We start from the raw sequence: 21212 nt of genomic DNA, 5'->3' as shown, positions 1-21212 counted from the left end.
GCCCCCACTGTTTCTTGTTTATTTTCCTTGTTTATCTAGAAAAACACTCTCCATCTTGACTGTTTTACTAGTGGCTTGAGTAACTCATGAGTGTCTCATTACCTGGATATCTAACTTTCGTTGAGTCTCTATCTTAGCTTACCATGTACACATGTAGTTGTAAACCAAATCTTTTCCTGTGCAGTCATGGAAAACCCCCGCACAGAAAGTAGTTTTTACAGCAGTGCCCGATTGTCCAGGCTTTTGTTCCAGCTAATCAGCGTCTATTGTTTGGTTTGTTGAGTCACCCTCCCCCTGTATGTGGGTGTGGTGATACAGCAGTTTGCTATGCATGATAAACCCAGTAATGAGTTTGTAATAGGCTGCTGTAGATATGCATTACCATCCCAATGACCATCGTACATATTCATTACATGCTTGATTGGACCATTGGTCAGGAAAACCCTGTTGACACAGTAGTGATAACATAAACAGCATGTTTATTTTGTTCATAGCTAGTTATGGTTATACTACAGTAGTATCCTAATTAAATGATGGTAGGACTTGGTTATAATTTTTTGCATTCACACAATTTACCATGTGTATGCAAATGTATAAAATTGTCTACAAAATGTGGAACACCTTCATGATACGTCACACTCAGATTTTATTGGACAAATAATATTCCACATCTGAAAAGGAGGATTTTTTTGGATTTCATCCAGTCTTATAAGTATGAGTATTATAGGTTCACACAGGTGAATATAGGGTTATTCGAAAGTTTCTTTATATAAAGCTGGATGTAGATTGATAAAGTAATAAAATCACACATTACGGATCATGCAGTGATGGATTCAAAATTAAAAAGTCAGACTATTTTGACAGATTGACGTCAAACTGTAATAAGATCGTGCAGCTTATCTGTATAAGTGCATCCCATGTTATTGTAGTCTGACGTACCTTCAACAAAGTATCAAATTGTATGTGGATTATCTGACAGTCTCGTACCAAAATGAAATCACCCCTGAAATTTGATTATTTGGATTTTTGAGATTTACTTTGCAGCAAATCATGGAACTCTGACAGGACTGATATTAGAGGCTTATCAGAATACTTTAGTTATACTTCACACATGGTATAATGTAGCATGGAGTTGACATGACTAGCGGCCAGGTAAAAGCAGAGTAAAGGACAGGATTTGCACACATGATAAAGGTAGCTATATTTTATGGATTTATGAGATTGATAAATGGACCCACTCAAGTATGTTGTATATAAAACCTTATTGACACAATAGTCTGATTCAAAAAGTGATGAAATATTCATAGAGTAGGAAATGGGTTGGTCACATGCAGATGAAATATTTGTATGCATTTGTGTCAACTGAGGGAATGTGCAGTTGTGTACCCTTTCAATGATTCGGTGAAATGTCATAAATTCATGTAGAGGTTTTGACTGCGTGTACAGAGGTATGTTTGTGTTACCATACAAAGGACTGGTTGACAGTGTTTGTGCACATGTTCTTTTGTGCTACCAATGTGGGTCAAAGTTAACATTGATGTCATCCATCCTATGAAATCATAAGATTGAAATACACGGCATGACATAAGGTTGGAATTTCGCAGAAAAGGGTTTTGTTGTTCATCTTTGTTCCTTGTGTTGAAGTCTGCCGTCCTGTTGTTTCAGGCACAACCCGAGGTCCACGTGAGGGTGAGGTGCAGGGGGTGGACTACCAGTTCCTGACGGTCGAGGAGTTTATGGCCTTGGAGAAAAGTGGAAATCTACTAGAAAGTGGTCTGTACGACGGTAAGTTCACACCTGGTAGTGTAGTGTATGATTATTGCAGTGTTACTTATGGGACCGGGGCTGTCTCCAGGACCCATCCTGTCCCTCCCTCCTAGGACGGAAATTTCCTTTTTGGGATGGCAAAAAATTCTCATACCTTTTGTCCAAATAGATTTAACTTCATCAGTTCATGACATAAAATCGAATTGAACTTTGAAGAAAATGTGTTTTTGTAAGCTTACAATTTAAAGCTGGAGACAGCCCTGCATGCGACCCTATTCATCACTTATACATTAGGATAAGGAAGCTTTTAAGTTAACTCTTTTCATTTTTCACTAAATCATGGCTGTTAAACAAGATTAATTTTACAATTAGTCATAAACAATAGAGAATACAGATGCTGAGATGGAATTATCCGCATGTGAGGATTATTGTGGTTTTACTGTACATTGATAGTAATGCTTAAACATCAGCAAATTAGAACATATGGTTTCAAATGATCTCATCATAAAGCCTGTGGGTATAATTCCTCACATGCAGATAATCCTATCTGTATTCTCTCTTGTTAATGACAGATTGTAAAATTGATATTGTTTAACAGCTATTATTTAGTAAAAAATGAAAGAGTAAAAAAAGGTTAATGACTAGATCATTTGAAACGGTATCAGGTCTTTTCCCCCCCAGGACGTTTCCCCCCCTGGACGTTTCCCCCCCTGTTGAAGACATTTCCCCCCCAGGTCGATTCCCCCCCAGTCGTTTCCCCCCCAGGTCGATTCCCCCCCCAGTCGTTTCCCCCCGTCTGTACCTGACTAATGGTAGTCGCTACGATTGCTAAAATGCACAATCTACAAACACCGAATATACACACCTTTATGCTGGATAAAATCAGTAACATTATATCATATATAACGTTATATATACTTTTCGAGCAGGTGCTGAGCTGCGCGCCATCATAACCTGACTGTGCTAGCCGGCACCGGCGATTGTCAAGTCCGCCCGCGGCGCCTGACCAGGCCCACTCCGCCCGCTGTAGGCGAATTTGACTGCAATCTCCTTTTTAGTTAGTTCGGAAACGCGTAGAAATCACCAGAATGTTACGTTTGTAAAACAATGATTTTAATCTATATATATTTCTAATCCTATAACTGAGGGCAATCATAATTTGGCACCGCCCGACATTTCTGAGTAACAGCAGGCACAGTGGGCTTGGTCATGACAGGCATGAGGACTTGGAAATCGCCGCGCCGCCCGCTAGCACAGGCGAGTTTAGCGGTATGCAGTTTAGAACGTTATACAGTACTTATAGACTAATGTGAAAGTAAATCCTGCATCTAGTATATTTAGAATCTAACGTGATAGTCACTAGCTAAACGTAACCTGGTTTACAGCTAGACAGGGGGGGAAACGACTGGGGGAGAATCAACCTCGGGGGGAAACGACTGGAGGGGAATCGACCTGGGGGGGAAACGACTGGGGGGGAATCGACCTGGGGGGGAATCGTCTTCACCAAGACGTTTCCCCCCCTGGGGGGGAATCGTCCTGGGGGGGAAAAATCTTGAAACCTTTGAAACCATATGTTCTGATTTGCTGTTTACTATCAATGTACAGTAAAACCACAATCTGTTTTGTCTCCCAAGAGGGATTTAACTTGTGATAATCTCCACTTTCCTCAGTGCATCTGTGTACTGGTACATTTAGAGCCCTGAATGATAATGAATATGAATATTAATACTTGTTAGAATTGAGTGTTTATGTTTGTCTAAGTCAGAAAGGTACACATATGGCATTGAATGATATCAGTGTGCATTTGAAATGAAAAGGAGAGGATTAAAAGCATTGCTAGATGCATTAGCTCCATCTCCACTGAGTTAACTCCCTAAAGTAAATAGAGCAATTTACAATTCATCAAAGTCACTTGTTGAAAGCAGCTGTAAGACCATAATCCCCCAACTTTGCAGTTTGAAACTTATCTGAAATGTGCAATGTATTAGGAGGTAGCTACAGTGTTTTTGAATGAGAGGATGTGTAACGGCACGTTTCTTGTCTCCCAGGTAACCATTACGGAACTCCGAAGCCGCCAAAGGAAGCCTCCGCAAACGCAGGCTTGAAGAAGTCCAGTTCTACCGGTGATCTCCGACCAGGGTCCCACCCTTCGTCAGAGGGCAAGAGGAAGCGCAACCAGTCCAATGTGGAAAGCCCCAAAAACTCCATCAATGGAAGAACAGGTGACGAGAAGACGGTGGTAGAGAGGAAAAGGAGTGATTCCATCACCATGGCAACAGAGCAGCAGGACCTTGGCCCGTTGCCAGACAACTGGGAGGTGGCGTACACCGACAATAATGAGATGTATTTCATCGAGTAAGTGCTTTGTTTGGTGCGACTGAACCTAGCGGCTCACACAGGAATATGACTAATAGACCTTGTCAGCTGGTATTTTACTGATGGGATTGCTGCTGACATTTTCATTGTGAATTCACGCTTGGCTTCTTCAGCAAGGCATTCATTGGATTTCATAGCGATAACTCAATTAGGATTAGGATGGAGAAACTGGCATATTTCACCCCAACAGTCTATTTAATATGCAAGCCCATCGCTCCCTGGTCCAACTTGTTAAGATTTCTCTCACAGTCCCTTATCAGTGATTATACTATTGCAGGTATACATTGTAAGGCCACAGCAAGCAAATTTTATGGATGACATCCGTGCATGCATTGATGTACATTTTTATGCCTGATTTCGTTCCCCTCCAGTGATGGCCAGCATGACAATGAAATACTGAAAATGGAGGGAAGATGCCGTAAAAGTCTATTTGTTCTATCACGAAACATCCTAGATGCTGTGACACTAAGTGTGGTAGACTTGAGAGTAGTTGTAGTGGTACTAGGCTAACATATTAGTGTCCCTTTCTGCGCTCCTTAAATACTGACATAAGACTATTAAGAGACTTGTTGGTTGTGATACCATGTTTTGTTGCTTGTTACATCATATGTGGTCTCTAGATTCTATGTTGAAAATTTAGGCATCTTGTTTTTTTGGCCAATCTTGTCTTTTTATCGTCATCTCACATTAGATTTGAAGTCTGTCGAGGATGTCAGCCACAATATTTACTTGCTGTGGCCTCTTGAATAAAACTAACACTGAAACTCAGCTCAGTTAGATACATGTAAATTACATCAACAAACTTCCTGAAGTGATGACATGTATGAATATTTATCAAATGATAAGCATGTTCAGACTTGCACATTGAATGAATCATAATGAATTGTAGTGATAGAGGGTATGTTACAATGCTACGTTTGGAGGTGCTGTTTTGTATGCCTTGTTGCACATCATGGTAATGTCATATCTGGTTCTTGTAACTATTAATCTATATCAATCTATTGATTACAGTCAGGTATAAAACATAATAACCTTATTTCAGTAAGTAAGTATATCTTATATTATATATCAATCCTAATTTAGGTTCCTAATAAACAGATAAAGACAAAATTGATGTAGGACTTGAATATTGCTCCAGGAAAAAAATGAAGCTAACAAAATGATTCAACGCTGCAGTTTTTATATGCAACAAGGAAATGTACAGCAATTAGTACACCGACAATTACTGTCTGCTGAAAGTTATTAGATAGCCATATCCCATAAACTTGTGAAACAGAAAATAGTATCATTTTTATGATTAGAAAATTAGCTACTACTAAGTGCTACTAAATGATACTGTCTTTTTCCTGAAGATATGTTTGCAGTCCCTCTGCAATGGAATGTATATCTTATGGTATTGACAAACTGTTTAGACACGACCCTGTTTTAAGATTCCCTTCATTTTCTTGCAGCCACAACACGGGGACGACCCACTGGGACGACCCACGGCTCCAGGAGGGGGCGCAGGATGGAGGTCAGCAAAATGTGCCAAACGAGGGAGACGATGCAGAAGAAGGTAAAAACAAATAGGAAAATTCTTATGAAATTTCCCATTACAATTGTTTTTTCCAGAGCAGCAATAGTGTTCATTAATCCATCTGAGCTTAGAAATTAGTATTACTGGGATACATGTACTACAGGAAGTATACCACATAGATAAGAATTTATTATTAAAACTACACTATAGTTCAGAGTGACAGATAACCTCCTCTTCATGCATAATTTATTCCTGAGAGCGAAAACACAATTGTAGAATTTGGGGTACAGTCTGTAGTGGGTTACCCTTCTCTTAAAATGGTTGACCTGCAAAAAGGTTGCCTGCTTTATGTGCATCCCAAGATAGTGCTAAGTATGAACATGACCCTATCTGTGTGTTCTATGGCAAGTTGGCTCCAGAGGGATAGCTATTTTCATGTATTGGCTTTGTAGAGTTGACTTCTTCAGCATTCTACAATGCCCTTCATTGGGCAATATCTTCAGAATTCAGGTAATGCTTATGCAGGTTTTGGCAACTGCATTTTCCTACTTTAGTTTAATTAGTGTACTGAATTTGCAGTTCAGGAAATATATCTTTCTCTTTGTACTCGTTCATATTTACATATACCAGAATTGAGCATTTGATGCTGGATTATTCTGAGGAAGATTCATTCTTTCTTGGATTCATTTTGACTTGGAAAGCTAGTCACACAGTTTAACTGGTGTGTTGTTGATATTCCAGAGCTGCTGCCATACGGCTGGGAGAGGATAGACGATCCACACTACGGCACTTACTATGTCGAGTAAGTATTACCTTTCCTCTTTGTTGCCCACCCCCATCAAGATATCAAAAGAGCCAAGATATCAAATGATAGAACCGAACCAAACCAATGTTATGAATGCTAGAAGTTATTTGGTATTCCTAGGGGTTGCTTGTACCAAAAAGTTCACTGTAGGACAAACTTGATCACAAGTTTCTGCTGCCAAGTACTGAAGAAGTGACATCCAAACCGGCTGAAGTCATGTGTGTTGGCATAGCTATTGATATCAGTGATAGACAGGCATCCTGCGAAATACTCTTCAATAGCAGAGGTAGCCAATAGGGCAGTAAAAAGTAATGTCAACGCACAAAACGTTTCTTCCGCTCGTAAAATTCCACTCACTTAGGTATACTTGACAGTGCATTAGATTGCGAGGCTTTCAGTAAAGTTGGAGTAATGTTGAATAAATGTAAGCATGCTACTGCTGATAACGGCTGTGCTGTTTTGAACAATTCTGATGACATCAGCGGATTTTTCCACTCGGAAAACATCTTCCTCAAAGGAAGAGCGGTGGAAAAGAGTGGAGGAGAAATAATTTTATGGCCAGTGAATGCGTACAGCCTTGCCAAATGATGAAAGCTGTACGTGCGATACTGACGAAACATTGCCGTTTGGTTTGACTCCGTTGCATCTTCCCAGCGCTACTGGGATATGGCAGTGGGGAGATCCATCACCCGTCACACCCACACTGCTATTGGCTTTCTAATCCGTAATCCCATGAAAAAGAGGCGGCTTAAGAAGGCTTTTCCTGAAGTAATATTGCACAGGAAAGAGTCCTCGGGTCAAGGGAATTATGCTGCAGATAGATTGGAGCGTGCTGTGACAGCTGCAAATACCAAAGGTGCTTCGATAAGGATACCTATAAAACAGGAGATCCAGCCTGGTGGGCACTGCAGTACCATACTGCATCAGCTGGTCGTCTCTCTTCATGTGAAAACCTACCCTAGAGAACAACACACAAAGTAGCACGAAGTCTGTATAAGCAGGCAATTTCGACTGCTGACTGCCTCTAATTCAATTGACTGAGCTGAAGGTTTCAATTTGTAGCTGGTCTGTTTGTTCGCTATGTATCGTATCAAATTTGTCATTGAATGTTTTGTGATTGGCATTTATCCTAGTGGTGGTTTCCTTACTTGGGACACTAGGCAGATCGGTTTAGTTGCATCTTGCTCCCATTCAGTAACAGCCCTGACTGAGCCTCCAGGAATCAGTATTCCAGACAGTAGAGAGCAGGTTGCAGGCATGCCTATATGTATTGCCTAATGGTAGACACACCCAGATCTTTCCCCAACTTACAAAATCTACACAGTGATCTGCATGATGGACTTTCAGGCTTGCAACTTTGAAACTTCTGATATTGACTTGTCCAAAATGAACAATCCTTGCTCTAAGCAAAACCCCTGTTCAAGGTAAGATATTCTTCACTTCTTTGAAATTACACAGGACTTGGGGAAGAATACATGCTATTAACAACCTGAAAGCTTTGGCTGCCGCGCTTCTTACCAATCTGAGCAGCAAGAACAGAGTTATAGCTATAACCTTGCCCCCAGGGTGCGCCAATGTGTTTTCTTTCCCCTTAGCTCACAGTGTATACCATAACTCATATCTTCATGAGTATCAGGTATCATGAGTCCTTCCCTAGTGGACTGTAAGGTCTTGCAGTTTCTTCTGCAATACTTGCATGTAGATTAATACCTTAGGCTACAAGGGAATGTGGTTTTGCATTTGAGTCGGAGATGTGATTAAGTGGAAAGTTTGTTGCCAAAGTTAAGGTCAGATGATGTCAAGGACAAAAGCAAATCAAAGATGACACCTCCGACTTTGGCTCTCTAATCTACCAACAGGGGAGTACAATATATACTTTGTAATAAGTTTTCAATTTCTCTTACTCTGTACAAATGGTGACCAATATGCAATGTGGATCCAGTAACTTGCTGTACACAATTTCCTCAGCCCAAGGCTGTTACACATTTGTATCACCGAGATCTTAAGGTTTCGTTGATATGCATATTAGTTGCAGTCTTAAAATTAAATGCTGTTTTCTACGGCAAGTGAATGTTGACATTTGTAGCTTTTAGAACGTGTCACACTGACACCCTCAAGATGCTCAATGTAATTGCTAATAAAAAGTGACAAAATGGGTGGAAAATATGTATTCTGCACACAGCGCATGTTCCATTCTACTGTTTATAGACACTTGTTTCAGAAACCATCTTCTTCGCTTAGAAGGGACCTCTTGAGTCAAACGTAAGGGTAATGAAACACTAAGCCTTACGAAACAAGTAATTTTCCATGGTGCAGAAAGAGCAAGTCTTCCAATTATGTTCTTAATCATGAGCAGTGGGGTAGAACATACCGAGTGCTTTAGCTGCATGCATCGGGACATTTAATCTTTTCACTCGGGTAATAAAACATACTTGCAGGCTGTGATGTGGAATTTGAATTCTGATGCCATCTTACACAGCCATTTTTCAGGCAGTAAAACGTGCTCTGGGTTCATCTTTCCACAGGCTCAGAAGTCTCCCAGGACCGCTCCTGCTTTTAGATCTCAGCATCAGCAACATTTATCATAGTCAGTGTGTAAAGGTATTGGGAGAAGAAGTTAATAAATCATTAATGGTATGTTCTTGAGGCGGCCGTGAATGACAGTTTTTGTGTGTTTCGTATATGCCGTTGACTTTTGTCATAAGATGAGAGGATATTTTCTTGCTATTGAATCACTACATAATTACACTGACAAAATTATCTTTTATGATATATCTAAGGAATGTATTTCAAGAACCAAGTAGAAGATTCACAGAAAGTTGGTTTTTTTGCACACAAAAAAACCCTTAACTATGTTTTTTTTCAATATACAAAAAAATTAGCATTTTGGAAATATTTCGACATAGATCATCAGGAAAGAGGTTTAGATTATTGGGGAGAGTGTACTACCTGCAATATTATTATATCAAGCAGTTTCACTGACCAAAGTCTCCAAATCTGCAAACAAAGGCTCCTATTCAAAACAGATCGTTTTCACCCGAAAAGTAAGCCCAATGGGCTACAAAGGTCCTGGAATTGCCAGGAAGATGTATTGGTGGATAAGAAGGTGACAATAGCACCCAAGGCCATGTGCATCCATTCTGCTGACCTATGTATACCTGGATGAAACAGAGTATCCAGGGATTTCGAGAAATGGCTTGTCCTGAGATAATGCATTTGTCTTTCTCCTCGGTCCTGTCGTAGGTTGGGGGTTCTTGTACCTACCTGTTAATGCCCCTACAACAGTTCCTAATCCAAGTGTTTCAGAATTGACCATAATTAATTACCTGGTTTGCTAAGACGTTCCCACCCTTGATTGTTCCCAATTATGCTCTCCTGATTTTCCTCACAGGTGATTACCCATTTTATTAAAGGGCAAGTAATTTTCCCCTGATTTAAATCCTCCCCTCAGGTGGTGATTTCCGTAAGTACGTGTACTTCATAAATTGAGATAGCTACTGATGCAAGCCTGGAGGCCTTCTTAGATTTGTTTTGGGGTATGTTTTCCAAAGTGTTTTATATGTCAAAGCAACAGAAGTCACCCCTTAGGTATTCTGTGTATCTTTAAGAGCTTTGACATTTGCTCCCAGGATTGACCCAGCAGGTTTAGCAAAGAGAATGTTTCTAAAGGTCAGTATGATACTAAGATAGTTAAGTTCCTTTTGCTGATGACTGATGATTTTTAAAAGTAGCTAGAGGCAACCCACTTCCCAGTGTGGCCTTGGGAATCTATGGAGTGTTGGCCTATAGAGACTTGGGAGTTTCGGAATGCATGATGTTGATCTTCTGCAGATGCTTCAGAATTGATAGGATCTGAGAATGGAAAAGAAATCTGACTGTGCCAACATTTTTTGATACAGTTTACGATGCAGAAAATATGTACATTCACAATCTGAGTATCTGGTTACCACCTCCTTATATTCTTTCCTGGTGTCTTCCAGATTGGAGAATATAGAATGTCCAGTTTTCTTTGGTGCAGCTACTATACACCCTTTGACAGAGATCACATGAAATGACATGTATAGGATGGAATTATGAGGGTTTTTTATCGCTGCAAGCGTAGCCGTCACCAGTATTGCCCAGTCCATTAGGACAGGCATATCTCACTTTTCTACAGGTGGTGCTTTTATCATTATCGTTTGAGAATCTCTCAATTTACACCATTGATATGTCCAGCCCTTATTCCCTAATGGGATTACAGTATCCCCGCTAACCTTGCAAATAACATTTACACCTTGTGATGGATATTTATAGATCAGACTGGCTTTCAACAATATGCCTTATGCATGGCTTATACACTAGGATATAGATTTTTGGTGGCAAAACCTGGCAATCTATATCCATCTGCTATCAGGCTTGGGTCACTGCTGCATAATACAAAAATAACAGTACATGTGGAACCAAGGGTCATAAAATGTACAAAGTCATGAGGATATGCTTTTTGGCCGCAAAAAGTTGTATTTGGGTGGGGTTAGCAGTTCCCCTATTTTCTAATTGATAAATGTAGTATGCAAGTATCCATATGATAACAAAAACTACCCAGGGTTAGTATATCAGACAAAGTATTTTTGTGGAGTCCCATCCACAAAATATGATATAGGTACATTTGTATGCTTAATGTCTGTGGCTGAAGTTCACCCAAGTATTTCTTTTGGTGGCATGACATCCAAGACACCAATTCTTTAAGATATGCAGAGAGGGTCTGCATGGGGGTCCCAACAACACTTGGCGCTGAATTCAGAAGAACCTCCTACGTATTACGCTAAAATCAAGTTAGGTGAAATTTAGTTGCCTCGCTACGAATTAAAAGAATATGACAGCTTTCCCTAAGAATTACAGTAAATCAAAATAGACTGCCTATGCCTTATGGAAAAGCAAAAGCATGCAGACCCTCATATAAAACTGTTTGCTTTTGTCTTATCCAGCAGGAAATGGCATTTATAGACAGGACAGTTTGATAGGTACAGTGTATAGTTATCTCAAGGCCCCTTCCCCCCATCTGACATTCCTGAGTGACAGCTCGGAGTTGTGTCCTTCCTTCCTGTTGCCTACAGTTCAGCAGGACCACCTGGTTACTCGAGGGATTGATTTCAAAATGAGTGATGTTCAAATTAGCAGGTTTCATTTTTGATGTCCTATAGATGACCTTGGGGTTATATCTGGCAATATCAACAAATCTTTATATCCATTCTTGCTGAAGTAACATACAGCCACTCTGTCTACTCTGTGACCATATTTAGAGCATCCAATCAATACATACACAGTAGTATTGGTTCATTGTAGGTACTGAAAACCTTTTTATCACCTTTAAATCATGGTAACTTTAAAAAATGCAAGAAGGAATATCCTTGCTTTTGTTACCCCAGATTTACAGTAGAAATGCTTAGTTTTGAGTCCTGTTCTGTTTAATCAAACCTCTGGGGACTGCCCCTGTCTTGACACCAGCCAGCCTGTCCTCACCGCCTAATTCCGCTGGCTTTAATAGTGCAGCCTGCAAACTGTTAGTTTTATATCCTGTTGCATCCTAATGTAAGGGACATCAGAAGGGTTTCTCTGTCTCCGGTTTACTGATCTTTGTATGGATACAGGCTGCATCTATTGATACGTAGGTATCCCTTTGTTTCCAACCCTGTCAGTTTAGATTAATTGTTAGGCACTGTAATTTTGGATTGGATCATTGATTTTTTTCCTGTGTAGTTATGTTCTATTAACCTCCATGTAGAGTGCCCTGTAAGCCTCCTCTGCCCATCCCGTTAACAGGAGGAGTGACCTGGGGTTGCCCGGGGCCAGGCAGAATAGGCAAACTTGGTGTGGATTTGGCAAGCACAAATTAGCTCAGGCTGCTGATCACTGCATGCCAAACACGGCGGGGCCAACAAACGGCTTTGTCCAGCGTAGTGTGACTTGCTGCATGATGAAGCACTCTTCCCCACTGCCTTTTGATACATGGAAATCAAAGCCGATCCACAGACCCTGTGCAGTTCCTCCTGACATGCTGAGGAATTTGCCTGTGCCCACACCTTAAGGTGGGCTTGTCAGGGTGAGACCATGCAGTGCTCGTGCCTGCCATGTGTTCAACGTGGTAATTTTGTTCTTCCCCCCTCTCCATGCAGTCACGTCAACCGAAGGACGCAGTACGAGAAGCCCACCATGGATGCCGACAAGATCCCCAAAGGTGAGAAATCCATCTTAGACACAGTTTCCAAGCCATGCTTCTCATATGGGTTTCCATGACTGTTGAATATGATTAAAACAGCACAGCTGGGCATGTTATAACGGCCTTCGGAAAATATCTCAGCTGTATTATTATTCTACCCCAAAGCTCTTCCAGACATGAGCAAGTTTCATTTATCTTTCATCAGCTCGTATAACGTATACATGCTAGCAGGTAACGTGGCAGGCTCAGAATTCAGAACTGCCAGTGCTGCATCACTGGGCATTCAGAAGCAAAGGAGAATTTCCTGGGAAGATCACGGAAGATGCTGGTGATAAAGGTGCTAACTTCAGTCAGCTGGGGCCTCGCAATGAAAGGTGTTTCAACTAATCATGCCCCCGTAGGCAGCAGAGGGGGTGCAGACAGAAGATAAAGGCTTTCTTGAGAAAATGTGGGATGCCCTTTGCTCTTACCACAGTTTCTATGAATCTTGCTGTGATGTTACATGTAGCATATAACATGTATGGATGCCGAACACAGCAGGTTCACGACTACTGAATAAAAATGACCCTCTCTGAATGGCGGAAGGTGTAAGAATGAGTGGGTCCCAAAGCTAGAGCTCCAGAGGTCAGCTTCAATATAGATGCATGAGCCTGTGAAATGCCACAGCTTTCTTATCATATCAGCAGAAATGGTTCTGTCAGTCCCAGAGCTGGATTGGTTCAAGCTAGAGTGAGAAGAAGAAGGCTTGGGTGACAACAAATTGACTTTTTCAGTCCTGACTTGACCCGACCTCAGCTCAAGCAAGTCAATCAGAACACAAGTGCGCAGCTTAGGAAATATTTCCCCTGTATACTCATGTATAGAAAATTGGACAGCGAAATCCTCTTACTCTGTGCCCAGCGATTTCTTCTTCTTTTTTTTAGCGGAGAATTGCTGCCGACAAATTCCAATAATATGAGCGTGCTTGAGAAAACAACACTAGCAAAATATGCTGTTCAGCAGCACATGAAAAACTTGCAGGTTGTTTTTCCTCCTTGTATTTTTTGTTGGCACACAGGCCACTGTTTAAAGTAAACATGTAAACAACTGGCCATTCTGTTAGGTTTAAGATAAAGTCCCACATATGCGGGTACCTCTCAGTCGAGTGGGACCACCATGTCAAAATATTGGATGAAAGATTGGGATTTACAAAATTCTGTAATGGATATAAATGTTCTTTATTACTGCACTCAAAATTCAGGTCACTGCAATGAGATGATGTGTTAAGGGAAAAAGAGGATTATGGAAATCATAGTTGCCAGTTAAACCTTCTACCCTAAAGTTACTTTTTTGGCACAGGTACATGTGCATGTAAAGGTACTATTGATTGAGAAGGAAATGGTTTATTTTCCCTCAGGCTGTTCAAAAATTAGTTTTTGATGGTGCCATTGGATAGTAGATTTGGAGAGAGGTTTCTGGTAGGAAGAGATATTGACTTTGCTCAGGTCAACAGAGCAAGCATGTGTGAAGAATATTGATCTTCTGACAGGCAGCAGGAAAGGTTTGCAATGGGTGTTAATGGAGTCGGAGCAAGCTCTAGGACTTCCTGATAACTGTTCAAAATGTTCTCATTACTGGGCTTCATGGTGTATGTCAATTCTCTCATTGGAATATCCATCACAGCACTGGAAGCCGAAGTGTAGACCAAAATGAACCAGATTTAAATGTATGCAGCCCAAGAAGTTAATGTTTGAGTGTGTGTTTGTATGTGTATGTTTGTGTGTGTGTCACTGTGTGTATGTCTGTGTCGGTGTCTGTGTGTGAATGTACATGTATGTAGTGTACATACGCACAGGACAGAAATCCGCTTCCAGAATACACTGTAGATACTTAAAGACTGAAAAAGATTCAAAAGCTGTTTTGATATATGTTAGTACTTTCTCCAGCTCAGAGTCAGATCTATATTCCATTGCTGAAGCCCTTGGGAACGCAGACAGTAGTTGGCGCCCTTCGCTTTTCCCGATATTAAACTGTCTCTCGATTCATTGACTTTCTCCCTTGTGCCTCCTAATGTTTAGGAGATATTTCCCTGGCACATTGACACTTGACATTCTGACAACTATACTAGACAGTCTGGCTGACTCCCGAATCGCTCACCAATCCATTAGGCCCAGCCTGGCCCAACCATAAGCCAATGATTCCCCAGTCATTCTGTGAACATCTCGACCAATCCCGTGCCAGCATCCTGGTAATGGTCGTCAAGGACAAGATGAGCTGATGATGAGAATGTGATTGCCGCTCCTAGGGATTACCGAAGATTTCACATTGACCTTGAAGTAGACTATTGAATAAGTCATGCACGGGAAAAGGCCATCAAAACATCCACATTGTTGCCATAGTTCCAGTCAAGGAAGAAACTTACTGTAGTCAGTGATTGTCATTTTGTGAAACTTGTGGCTCAGTCGCGTTGATCCATGACATCACATAATAACTACGCATGCAACAAGGTCATGAAAGTAGAGGCACTTCCTTTTCAGATTTTTGCCCCTTGACAGCAGAATGCACAGAAGTTTACAACAGAATTCCTAGTATGTTTAGTAATGCATTCCTGACTGGACAGTTTTTTCCCTTCGAGACTTGTGTCATGAAAGGAATGTTTTTGTATGGGAACTGAAGACACTTTATCCCATAGCACCTACCAATGGTGAAATGAAGACAAAAAAATCAGCAAATATTTGATTTAGATTAATTTTGTATGAGTTAAATACACATATTAATGCTATCATGCTGTTCCAGGAAATGTTTTGCTAAAACAGAACCCTACAGACTTTCTCTCCCTGCCAGATGACTATACCTACAGTACATGTAAAATTGTGCACTGTTGAGATGCGACATTTTACAGTAGATATGTGGGTGTGGCAGGCAGGGGCAGCACATGTTTTGGCATGTTGAGGTTTGTGTCCTAATGGAAGTACAAACATGTCCATCTAATCCCAAACAGGCAAAAGGCCATGAGTTGCCATGAAGTGTCTTTCCCACTCATGTATTCTGCTCTACCGTAGGAAATATCTTTAACACAAAGTCATTTTTCCCTTGATTTTGTCTGACCCAAATGTTTTTAAAAGTTAATTTTCATGACCTTTTTGGTAATATTTTTCAATTCCTTGGTCAGCAAGCTGACACAGGCGACAACGTGTACCTGTTAGAAAGTCAAAGAAAAAGAGGTCTGCAGTGGACTTTGAGTTTGAGGCAGATATTGAACTGGAAATTGGAAATTTTCCACATTGTCTGAAACACTTTGGTGACCATGACCCTGTAACAAACATCTATAATTTACACTCTCATCCAAAATGCAAAAGGACCTTGATTGTTGCATGTATTTGGACCATATTGAATTCAAAATTCCTCCCAGTACCAAAGCACATAAAGCAAATATTCGAGTCCTAGTGTATACCTACTAGTAGAAACAACCTTGAAGTTGATCATGACAGATATGCATAATTTTAGCAGACATGCTGTGATGCTCATCCAGTGGAAAAGGTGAAGAGACAATACAGTAGCTTAGTACGAAATGAGAAAACAACTGATTGATTTGGTATGATGGTGATGGTTTAAGCTGAACGAGATCAGTGTCTCCAGATGTACCATATTAGATGGTTATTCAATATTCAGGCAGTAACAGGTCCATTTGTCGTTTCTTCAACTTCTAGTAAAACCCAAGGTGACCTTTATAAAGCTACAAATGTCGCAAGTGAATTCATCTTTAATACTATCTCATTGAAACAAGAAAATGGGACTTCATTAGGATACTATTAGAAAATTGCTCCACATGTTCATTGGCACAGGTTTAAGCAGTAAGTGCAATATAAAATGTCTCTGAGTTGGTGACTCTTCAGTGTTCTATTATATGATTCAGCTTACTTGAAATAGCATTTTGTTTATCTCAAAATTTAAGGCCCCGATAATCCCATAACATGGCAGGAAAATCAGAACACAATTCTCTAATCCCAATGATGTGGAAAATTGTATCAGCCGTGAGCCTACTTTCCCCATTGTGGGTGCTCCTAATGCTGGGACAAATGCCGCAGGTGCCAACCCCTCCGCTGAGCTGCTGTGTCTGATGTCTGGTTAACTTGGCAGGGAAGTTTGATGACTCCATTACTCAGTGCAGACAGGTCTGATTGTCACTAGCCAGGATTCAATTTCTGCTGGAAAATATGCAGGATTGCTGCTGTACATTTTCCCTGCCACTAAACATTTCATCACTCTGCACATCCAACTCAGCTCCTGCAAATGTATTTGACCTTATATTCATAGAAAGCAAAATGCTTACTTCTTTCTGGTCATATGAAGACAATGCCGTCATCAGACAGAATTTCGCTATCACCAACAGTTACAGTTATTTAACAGTTGATTTGGTTCTGGATACCTGCCATATAAATATGAAATAAATTTGTAGTGTTGACGTTATGTATATAACGGTTATGGTTACAGATGTAGTTCCCAGTACTAATGTAACAGTCAGCCATAACAACCCATCTTCTGAACCCGAACCGTTTATTGTTTCTCATCACCACATATAAACATGTTCTAGGTTTGTGATACTGGTAAGTGACATATTTTCAACCGCAGTAGTGGTATTTCAAAAAGGCTTATTTCTAATAACTATAAATCATTTCAAACTAAGCAAGACTAGACTTCCATGTTCCTTCCAGTTGCATACGCTTTACTGAAAGCTACTGTATGAATTTAGATTTGAATAAGACACTGTTTCGACAATCAATTTACCGTAAGAAGCTGGGATTTTTATCTGCTGTGCCCTAAGTCAGGGGTCCGTGTATTGATTCTCGCAGATATGGCATGTTCCTGTCTTAGGGCGAAAAAAATGTTTTCATTACCACCTGGGCGCTGTGCATCTGTGACGTGCATTTTTATTGGCTCTTTTGACTCAATGCCCGGCAGCAAGCTGGCACACGGCGTGGGCAATCCTGCACCAACTCAGGACTGATTTCCCAATAAAACAGTCCTGCATGCAACATTAACAGCAGTAGATCATAATCAGGACGCCAGGGCTTGCACTGTACATTCACAGCAGGCTGGAGGCAGCTGGGACACCTGGGATGGGCAGAGGGAACCTACCTGGACATTACCTTTCAAAGACATTTATAAAAAATGTACAATTTTGTCCAGACTGAACGTCTGCTATTGCACAAACTGGTAACAGTACTCGGTGTTAAAATGTTAAAGAGCTGATATCATGTTTAAGTGCATCATGTTTATTGTTATAACAGTGTTACGAGCCATATGCAGAAGGTAACCCTGAGCAAGGCTGTAAAGCATCCCCGTTATGTCATGCCTGCCGATGTAAGGGCTCTAATTCTGACGGATGCCCTGGCTGCCCCATGTATCGGTGAAATGGCTGTTACTGTGTAAATGTCACAGCTGATATACAGAGGTGCTGGTACCTTTATTCCCCTGGCCTTTTAACTCCTGCCGCACCGGATACTTAGGGATCGTGTAATGAAATTCAGCCGATCAAGCCATCAATGGAAATCTGCATTTGTTCATCCTCACAACTTTCTGCACTTTGGGAGGGATTACACAGGGGGTAATGCATTCAAATGCATGTACATGTATTGAGACTGTAACGTCTAAAAGCCTTGATTGTATTGAAACCTGCGTTTAGGCTGACTGAATTTTTCGTATGTGGTTATAATTCAATACACATTTGCTATATTTATAAGGAGATGCAAACGACGTTGAAACTGATTGTGCTTGTGTGACTTAATGTAATGTACATGTAGATGTCCTAGCTATATTTCTTGTAAGGGATAGAGACAGATCGTTGGGCTAGAGAAGGCAAAAAAGAAAGGAACTTTCAAAGGATTTTAAGAAAAAATATTTCCAGAAAGTTGACCATACAATGGAATAAAACAATAGCAGAAAAGTGGCACAACTGTTTGACAAGAAAATTGTTTGCCAGCAATCTGTCTTTCAATCCATCTGGTCTGTCCCTAATGTAGTTTTGTGACACCACTCAATCCAAGAAATCTTTTTGTTTTGTGCAAACTTGATAATGGATATATAGTGTGGTTAGACAGTTATGTATTAATTTTGAAGGCCTGGAAAAACATGCTGATTTAATTGAATATGTCAACAGGTTTCCATCAGAGCCTCCCAATTGAATCATGGGGCTGACATTGTGACCATACCATTGCATTAGTATACCATGATAGTAGAACAGAGAATGCACTGCCTTTGGGTTACATCACCAAACTTATCTCAGCTGAAAATAACTTTGAAACTCTTTCAAACAATTTTCAGTGTATGCTGTACCAGTACGTTGTGCCAATTTGAGAACATTCAATGTATAATTTTGATGTTGTGTCGTTTTATTTTATTTTGTTTTCAAAGATTACCAGCTGTCATTCGTGTCATTAAGGAACAATTATGCTGCCAACCAAACTATTAGATTACAAATCAAACTTTTTATGCACTAAAATCGCCTACACAAATGGTTTGACAGTTGATGCAGCCCCATGATTGACTTGGTGTGGCCCTGGCCTCCTCAAGAAGCAGGATGAGCTCCCTTGTCTGGCTGATCTACCATTCTAGCTTGATTCCCTGATGATTTGTTCTGTGCTACTGTTGTGCTACTTTTGTACCACTGTTTGCATGTGTGACTGTGCTACCTTGCATGACCTGATCTGCTGTATGTATGTCTCCCAATGATGATTACAGATGATTCCTCCACCCACCCTGCCTCCGAATCCGAGCGCACATCCCCTCCCCCTGACAATGGTAAAGCTCCTGAAGAACCCGAAAATTCTCCCCGCGATGATCAGTCCGATAAAGCTCCGCCTTCCGTCGGCGGCTCCGATACCGGTCCGCCTCCCCCTGCAGGTAGACAAAGTATAATCGTCATCTAATGACTCCATTTTCTTTTCTCCTTACTCCTCACATTCATACTAAAATCCCTGACAGCTCATTTTCTGTTTGTGTTTTTATTACATCCTAATGTTACTCCTTCTGCAGCTACTAAACAGTTTTTCCCAGGCTTGCTGTACAAATGATATGTAATATAAAACAATGAGCATCATACTTCTCATTAGTTGGCTAAGACCAGGTACTAAGCTACTTCGCTCACACTCACCAGCCTTCCTTTATTTACAAGCTGACAATTAAGTTTTCATAAAGCATTGATATTAAAGCTTTCCTTAGATGTGCTATAGTATGTTACTGCTCTAACAGAGTGGAGTAAACATCTCTTGTGTGTGACTGTTACCGCATATGCTGGTTGCGAGCCTCGCATCCTAATCGTAGCGCATCCTGTTTAATGCAGAGGCTGAGAATGCGTCCAAAGCGTACTTCACTAGTAATCCAGACGAGCTGACGGGAGAGATGATCGAGACGCTGCTGGTGAAGAGCGAGCGAGGGTTCGGCTTCACCATCGTGGGCGGGGACGAGCCAGGGGAGTTCTTGCAGGTGAAAAGTGTGGTGCCGGGAAGCCCTGCCGCAGAGGACGGCAAACTGGAAACAGGTAACCTTTAACTTATACCTGTACACATAGATACCCAATCTAAAGGAGGGATTTTTATACGAAGTCAAAGCTTAACCATTTGACTTTGACATCAATCAAAGTCAGTTGTGCAAAGTGTGTCTCGTAGGGGTAAGTTTGTGTTGCACTATGCTTTTCTTGATACTTTGTTAGCATGCAGTCACAATGCCGTTGTCACAATGTTTGTGACATGTGCATTAAGTTTGTTAAGTTTAAACATAATGGCCCTGGCTTGTATTATGTGTAATAAACCAGTAGTTTTATCTTGTGAGGAAGACATGCATACTAAAGGGTTTTCATCTCCTCTTCAGGTGACGTGATTGTGTTTGTGAACGACACCTGCGTCCTGGGCTACACCCACAGTGACGTGGTCGGACTCTTCCAAACCATCCCACCTGGTCAGAGGGTACGCCTGGAGTGCCGTAGGGGCTACCCCCTGCCCTTTGACCCCGATGACCCCAACACAAACATTGTGACTTCTGTTGCCATAGCAATGCCCACCACTAACACGGTGGACAGTCTAGTATCTAGGTACAATGGGGACCAGCCTGACAGACTGCAGTTCACCCCACCACAGCGCCCTACTCAACCCTTACACACAGTACAGTCCTCCTTCTCAAAATCCATGCCAGACATTTCCGCTCGGCCCAGGCACCAGCACGAGAGGTCGCTGACCCCGGAGCCGGGTCCCCACCCCAACCGGGCCTCCACCGGGTACTTTTACGAGGACGGCGTGAGTTTACGCCCAGAGGAGTTAAAACCGGAGTACGTCACGGTCCACATAGTGAAAGGAGATCGCGGATTCGGCTTCACTATTGCTGACAGTGCGTATGGACAGCGTGTGAAACAGATCCTGGATGAGCCGCGGTGTAAGAACCTGTGTGTTGGAGATGTACTTGTGGAGATCAACACCACTGATGTACGGCAGTGCACACACAACGAGCTGGTGGGGATTCTTAAGGAGTGCTCCAAGGGCAAGGAGACAACCATTATTGTGCAGAGGGGAGGTGAGTAG

The 21212-nt window shown here is 41.3% G+C and overlaps 1 protein-coding gene across 7 annotated transcripts in view; it reads left to right on the top strand.

Moving 5' to 3' along the window:
* LOC136435224 (membrane-associated guanylate kinase, WW and PDZ domain-containing protein 2-like) overlaps window positions 1-21212 on the top strand; it is an 86043-nt gene that overhangs the window by 47201 nt on the left and 17630 nt on the right. For 5 of the 7 annotated variants that reach the window (XM_066428523.1, XM_066428526.1, XM_066428527.1 and 2 more), the window contains 8 exons: window positions 1666-1785; window positions 3816-4122; window positions 5595-5698; window positions 6401-6461; window positions 12617-12678; window positions 19381-19542; window positions 19982-20179; window positions 20509-21204. In XM_066428523.1, coding sequence (XP_066284620.1) covers window positions 1666-1785; window positions 3816-4122; window positions 5595-5698; window positions 6401-6461; window positions 12617-12678; window positions 19381-19542; window positions 19982-20179; window positions 20509-21204 — 1710 coding nt within the window. Of the gene's footprint in view, window positions 1-1665; window positions 1786-3815; window positions 4123-5063; window positions 5099-5594; window positions 5699-6400; window positions 6462-12616; window positions 12679-19380; window positions 19543-19981; window positions 20180-20508; window positions 21205-21212 lie in introns of those variants that run through there. The other 2 variants (XM_066428524.1, XM_066428529.1) reach the window with 2 other exon arrangements.

Source organism: Branchiostoma lanceolatum, chromosome 5 (genome assembly GCF_035083965.1).
Source record: "Branchiostoma lanceolatum isolate klBraLanc5 chromosome 5, klBraLanc5.hap2, whole genome shotgun sequence".
Taxonomy (NCBI): domain Eukaryota; kingdom Metazoa; phylum Chordata; class Leptocardii; order Amphioxiformes; family Branchiostomatidae; genus Branchiostoma; species Branchiostoma lanceolatum.
The sequence above is the reverse complement of the archived record's forward strand: the minus strand, read 5'-3'. Positions and strand labels throughout refer to the sequence as shown.